At 40.3% G+C, this 6,901-nt stretch overlaps 1 protein-coding gene across 1 annotated transcript; it reads left to right on the top strand.

Annotated features, from left to right (window-relative positions):
- The first annotated feature begins 634 nt into the window (after positions 1-634).
- Positions 635-6,296, top strand: wu:fb74b10. The gene is made up of 5 exons (XM_037755234.1): positions 635-932; positions 2,199-2,380; positions 3,042-3,321; positions 5,225-5,394; positions 5,497-6,296. The coding sequence occupies exons 1-5, from the start codon at positions 782-784 to the stop codon at positions 5,974-5,976; spliced, it is 1,263 nt and encodes a 420-aa protein (XP_037611162.1). The 5' UTR covers positions 635-781; the 3' UTR covers positions 5,977-6,296.
- The last annotated feature ends 605 nt before the right edge of the window (positions 6,297-6,901 follow it).

The following is a 6,901-nucleotide window of genomic DNA, read 5'->3' as shown; positions in this document are numbered from 1 at the left end:
CCCATGCAATGAGCCCTTCACAAGACTGAAGAGGACACTATTTCTATTGGGAGAAGTAAATTCACTAGCAGGCTATGTGTACATTGTAATATAGAGGGGGGGAATTGATTTCTTAATAAACTTAAAAAAATCAAATAAAAGTAAATTTAAATTTACATAAACACAGCATTGTTTAATAGAATATCGATTGTTTATTTATTTATATAAATAAATATTATTTATTATTTATTATAATTTTTTTTCTTTTCTTTTTCTGTAGCTGCTTGCCAATTTTGTATTGATTAGTACATGGACATTTGTGATTATTTTCTTTTACTCTATTGGTGATCTATCAATTTGTAACCCCACCCTATATAATCATGCTTAAATACCAATAAAACATTTATCACAAAAAAATAAATTAAATTATATTTTATTATTTATATTCATATTTTTACAATATATTTATATATATAATATTATTTATATTTAATTAATTTATATTTAAATATATTATATAAATAAATAAATAAAATAAATAAATGACAGACTAAGGTAAACTAGATCCTGCTCTACATACTCCGGAAAGGTAAGTGGCGATAAAAAAAAAAAGAAGAAGAAGGGTGGAGGCGGAACCGGAAACTCATAAAACGGAAGTGACGAAAGCAAAGCAAAGCAAGCAAACCAAAACACCAGACACAAACACACAGAAGAAGAAGAAGAAGAAGAAGGCCCTTCTTCATCTTTCATCTTCATTTCATTAATTATAATAAAGGTGTATTTGTCACGAACACCGCCGGACATGTCGGTCTGGAGTGAAGCGTTTGAGGACCAGCTGATCGACATGATAGAGGACAGACCTCCTCTCTACGACGTCTCAGAGAAACTTTATGCCAACCGAGTGGTGAAGACTGAGCTGTGGAGAGAGATCGAGCACAGACTGGATGTATCAGGTGAGATCTTCTCTTCAGTCATTCAGCCCTGAAGCACAAACTGTTTTTGTTATTGCTTGCTAGCGCACAGTAAATATAGTAAGGTAGACTCATTTTAATCAAAACGAGCTGGACACATTACATTGGTCTCTATGTGTGCAGCCGGCTGTGAGACGGAGTGGTCAGGGACCGTCTACAAAGTGCAACGCCGAAAAGAGATGCTTTAAAAAAATATTCCTTTTATTAGTCCTTTTATTAGAGCTAAACAAAGTGTAACAAAATATAAACAATTTAAATAGAAGGAAGTATAAAAATAGGAGCAGTATGTATAGTACTGCCAATAAACAGACTATTAAAAAATTGCACAAGTGGAAAATGATATTGCACAGTGAGAATGAATGAATGAATGAAATTCCACCTGACAATACCAGGTTATTGTCAGTTTTTGGTGTGTAAGTGGTCTACTGGGAGCAGTGCTGGTTGTGTAGTCTGACAGCTGCAGGAAGGAAGGTCCTGCGATAGCGCTCCTTCACACACTTTGGGTGGAGCAGCCTGTCGCTGAAGGAGCTCTCCAGTGCTGAGATGGTGTCCTGCATGGGGTGGGAGTCATTCTCCATCATGGATGACAGCTTAGTCATTAAGTATATACACTCACCGGCCGCTTTATAAGGTACAAGGTGTACCTTATAAAGTGGCCGGTGCTAGTACCGGGTGTTCTTCTGCTGCTGCTGTAGCCCATCTGCTTCAAGGTTGGACGTGTTGTGCGTTCAGAGATGGTATTCTGCATACCTTGGTTGTAACGAGTGGTTATTTGAGTTACTGTTGCCTTGCTATCATCTCGAACCACTCTGCCCATTCTCCTCTGACCTCTGACATCAACAAGGCATTTTCGTCCACACAACTGCCGCTCACTGGATATGTTCTCTTGTTCGGACCATTCTCTGTAAACCCTAGAGATGGTTGTGCGTGAAAATCCCAGTAGATCAGCAGTTTTTGAAATACTCAGACCAGCCCGTCTGGCACCAACAACCATGCCACGTTCAAAGTCACTTACATCCCCTTTCTTCCCCATTCTGATGCTCGGTTTGAACTTCAGCAAGTCTTCTTCACCACGTCTAGATGCCTAAATGCATTGAGTTGCTGCCATGTAATTGGCTGAGTAGCTATTTGTGTTAACAAGCAATTGAACAGGTGTGCCTAATAAAGTGGCCGGTGAGTGTATATTAAAAATATTGTCAACAAGAGCAAGGAACAATGCTTCTAAAACTTTGTGGCTTTGTCTTTCAGAGAAAGAGCTCAAGAAGAAGTGGGACTCTCTGCGGACCCAGTACACTCGGTACAAGAAACTAGCCCCCCCAGAAAGTGGTGGAGCGCAGAAGACTGGCAGGCAGCAGTGGATCCTGTCCCGGCTGCAGTTTTTAGAGCCCCACACAAAGAGGAAGGAGAACACTTCCAATCATACTATCAAGGTGAGAACTGCTGTATTTGTTGACTTAAATTGGAACATCGTCTCTTGCTTCTTTCATTTACTTATTGTAAGATGCTTTGGATAAAAAACAATAGCTAAGTGACAAAAATGTACATATCTATTTGCAAGAAGTGGCCACTGATTGTCCAGGTGGGAGTTTCTGCCCCCCTTATTCAAATGTAGCCTTAACAGTAGTTACACAAGTTTATCAGGTTGAATGATTTGTTAGATTAACACAATGCGTAAGAGTTGTTGTGTGTCAGATCAAAGTGCAAAAGAGTCTCATAGAAGATTCTCAAACCATTAGACATGACAAATGTGTGACGTGTCTCATCGCACAGCTACTGTTATGTGTGGTTGCAGATTGCAACCAACTGAAGCCTCTCCCGTGTGTGTGGCGTTACCACGGTTTTGCACTCTGCAGCTCACGTTACCGCAGTCTTGGAAAGAGAGGAGTGAGCGGAGGGGTACTCAGTTGGTTGCAATCTGCAACCACATTTACTAGATGCTGCCAAATCCTACACACTCTTCCTTTTAAAGCATTAAGATTTGTTTGGCCAACAGGAAAAACACACAACCCCCCAACCTGTATAATTTTATTTTTTTTAAATTCAATGCACTGACTATACAGATACCTAACTTACACATGATCTGTGTTGCAGTTCGAACGATCAACAAAAGACATATTGACCCCACAACAGGACAGTGAAGACGTCAAGCCAGAGATCCCGGCCATTCCCCTGGACCCCGACTCTGGCAGGTCAAGCTCACCTGCAGAGAGTGTTCCTGCAGTTCGGACCACCTGGTCTGTGGAAAAGGAAGACAAGTTTGTAGAACTGTGGCAGCAGCATGACTGTCTGTATGACTCGGCGGACAGATATTCCGACAGGCTGGAGAGGGAAAAGAAATGGAGTGAAATCGCTACCGCTTTGGAACTTCCAGGTAGGTGCTGACTTGTGTACATCTTCTTTGTATGTGTGGAGGGAAAGGTTGTATCAGAAAAAGATATAAACGATTGATAGTGTAGGGCTGCAAATAATTTTTTTTTTTTTTGAAAGACGAGCTATAGAGTGAATGAAGAGAGGGAGCGGGGTTAGTGTGAACAAAGCAGTGAATCAGAGAAATAAAAAAGTTTTTTTTCTGATTGTTTCACGGTAGTTATGTTCTAAAGCACAAATAAACACACAACTACCTCCACACAACCCCTGCGGGAAGGTGCTAGGGTTGACAAAGATGGGTAGTAACGAGTTACATTTACTCCGTTACATGTACTCAAGTAACTTTTGAGTAAATTGTACTTGTCTGAGTAGTTTTAATGTAGCATACTTGACTAGATTTTTAGAGAAAAATCATTACTTTTACACCGTTACATTTGGATGCATTCATGGCGCTACTTTTATTTATTTTATGCATTCATGATCCGTTAAGAGGCACGTGGTCAGCTGGTTCCAGGACTGCTGGTGCTCCGTTATCCTACCGCAGCCACGCCTCCACATGACTCTGTTCAAAGCAGCATGTCTGCAGCTAGTTCCCAAATCCCAAATCATGTACAATTAATGAAATATCAAACACTATCACCCGGCACCGTGGACACAGTGTCCAGGTGTTGAAATACAAGCAAGTATTGACGTGATTAAAACCTGGAGAGCCTCAACAAGACAGACCATATTTGTCCCCTACTGACTTTATCTGGAGGAAGGTGAGCTGATAACAAGCTAGATTGTGCTCAATAGTCTAATTCCATTAGTTCCAAAAGGGCAAAACCTTTGGCCCTACTTTAGGAGGGGTCAAGCAGTGAGCTGGGGTATGTGAGCCGTGCTCACTTTTGCCTTGTCTCCTAATTAGCCTACTTGGGGCATCTAATATGAGAACATTTTCAGATTTGCTGATTTATTTGCCAAAATCATAATATAATATAAAGACAACGAGCAAATAATGTATTTTTGTAGTGTATTTTCATCACTGCAGAATGACACTGAGATCAAATCCAGGCCAATACCTGGCATGAAGCAGAGCTGTCCAGGGTGATACAACAGTGATACTACTTTGGAGGCCAAGCGATACACGTCAGTACCTCCGCCAAATGGAAAAACACAGACAACAGGCTACAGGAAATCTTTAATTTCAAGCAACAACTCACTGAATCTCACCAAAAATGTACCTCTGCTCAGCCATCTTATATCTGTGTGTTCTGCGCCCGTCTACGCCTGTCTGTGCCTGTCTGCCACTGCTCATTTTACAGGTCAGCAAATTTCATGGTAATAAGCAAGTAACCTATTTGAAACTTCTTTGGAATTACCCCAATATTTACCTCAAAATTGATCAAAAATGACTTTGTTTGGCTTGTTTGACTCTGAACTTTTATTATTATTATTATTTGATATCTATTATAAACATTATTTAATAATTATATCCCGCTATTTCCCGATAAGCAGTAATAAATAGCAAGGAAAAGAATACAAAGGTAATTGATATGCTTTATTTCCCTGTCTGCTTTCTTCCCTGTCTTCTATTAGTTTTGGTTTCGCACCTCCGATGAAGAGCAGCGCACAGACGCTTCTCAAGCCTAATTTATATATTTTAAACATATTTGTTATATTTTAATGAATATATGCTATTTTAGCACATAATTATTAAATTATGTTTTTAATAAAGTACTTTTTGATCAATTTTGAGGGAAATATTGGGGTAATTTGGCAGTAATTCCAAAGAAATTTCAAAAAGGTTACTTGCTAATTATCAACTAATTACAATGAAATTTGCGGACCTGTAAAATTAAGTGTTTAATGTGAGGGTGGATGCATGTAAAACATGTCAAGTGACCGGATTTTTTTGTGGCTTGCAGTTCAGGAAGTAAAGATAAGGGCCACAACACTACGAACTCAGTATTCCCGACTGGTGAAACCGCGGTGTTCCGGGAGGAAGATGAGACCCATGACAGCGAGGCAGAGGAGGATCCTGAGATCGTGTGAATTCCTCAAAAAACACATCAACCATCGTCCCTCTGAAGGCAACGTGAGTGTTACCATCCAAATAATAACTGGTGTTTGTCTACAGTTTAAAAAAAAAAAAAAAGCCCATACATCTGCTCTAAGATACGTGTAATCTGTGTTACAGTTCAACCAATCGATAAAAGACATGTTGAGGACAGAGTGGGACAGCAGCGACAGCGAGCCAGAGAACACGGCGCTGTCCCAGGAGCTCGACGGCGGGGCGTCACCGTCACCCACCGAGAGCTCCTCCGTTTCATCTCCTCCTCCTCCTCCTCCTCCTCTTCCTCAGCTCTCCAGAAAACAGACAAAACCACCAAACAGGAGCGACGAGGAGAGACGGAACCAGGCCCTGTTGGAGCACCTATTAGATGTTATTCAGGAGACGGGCAGAGAGCCAAAGAAAGACTGCGAGGACTCTTTCGGCGTCACTATCGCGATGGAACTGAAGAGGATACGAAACCCGGCGCTGAGGAACAGAGTCAAAAGACAAATAATGACAATCCTGTACGACGCTCTGGACTCCGAGCAGATGACAGAACCGGTCTCATACCAGCACACATTCCCAAGTGACGACCCCCACTCCATTACCGTAGTCATACCTTAACATCTCACCTGTATGATGTAATAAAAACAGAAAGACTGAGATATCAGGTAGAATTTTAGAAATGTTATGTTTCATTGTAAAAGCTCTGTTTTTAAGTTGTGGATCCAGTTTAGTTGCCCGTCTGTCTGAAATCCGCTGTGTACATTAAATTCTCAGTGACACAGAAAACTTGTAATACAAAAAAAGAATTGCCTTAACGTAAGTAATCTAGTAGGGAAGTTTCATGGTGATATATTTATTATTTAAATCCTTTACCCCTATTCACCTCCCTTAAGTAACAGTATGGAAAAGTATTAAAAATGTACTGGATAAGATCAAGATAACCATGCCTAAATTTCTCATTTCTCCTCTTTTGGTAAAGGCTAGCTGCCTCCAGCCGCTGTGCGAAGTTGACACGTATCAGACCAGTCTGTTAAAGGTAGGGTCGGTAGTGTTCTTCAAAAACACTTTGTGTTATATCTGTTGAAATTCTCATTACATTCCAACAGCAATCAATAAGTCAAATGCTCTGACAAAAAAAAAAAAATCTGGTATCTGTGGCTGTAGCAGGACTGTAATAAACCCGTCGAGTCGTTTTAATTCTTGTGTACTCTATGTTGCTATTTTCTAAACATTACCGACCCTAGCTTTAACTAACCACAGACAGACCAAAATGATATCAACCCACCATCAAAGTAAGCAAATAAGCCAACCTGCACATTGTCGAAGTAACAGAGCATTATTATTCTCTAATTATCATACTCCTTACATTACTCATTGAAAAACTAAAAAAAAAAAAGTAATCACATTACTGCAACATGTTAAGTAATGTGTTACTGCCCAACCCTGATACTGAATCACCTATATTAACTAGAACTGCACTCGGAGAGCGCAGACCTCCGCCAAGGCAGGTTTCATGTACGTCAAAACTGTGCCTTTAAACGAG

The sequence above is a fragment of the Sebastes umbrosus genome, chromosome 20 (assembly GCF_015220745.1).
Source record: "Sebastes umbrosus isolate fSebUmb1 chromosome 20, fSebUmb1.pri, whole genome shotgun sequence".
NCBI lineage: Eukaryota > Metazoa > Chordata > Actinopteri > Perciformes > Sebastidae > Sebastes > Sebastes umbrosus.
This window is presented reverse-complemented; position numbering and strand designations above follow the sequence as displayed.

Bases quoted from the DNA above. Each gene is read 5' to 3' on its own strand.
- wu:fb74b10 (XM_037755234.1), top strand. From the start codon at position 782: ATGTCGGTCTGGAGTGAAGCGTTTGAGGACCAGCTGATCGACATGATA. The intron at 2,381-3,041 runs GTGAGAACTGCT...TCTGTGTTGCAG, and splicing joins CTTCCAATCATACTATCAAG to TTCGAACGATCAACAAAAGA. The intron at 5,395-5,496 runs GTGAGTGTTACC...TCTGTGTTACAG, and splicing joins ATCGTCCCTCTGAAGGCAAC to TTCAACCAATCGATAAAAGA.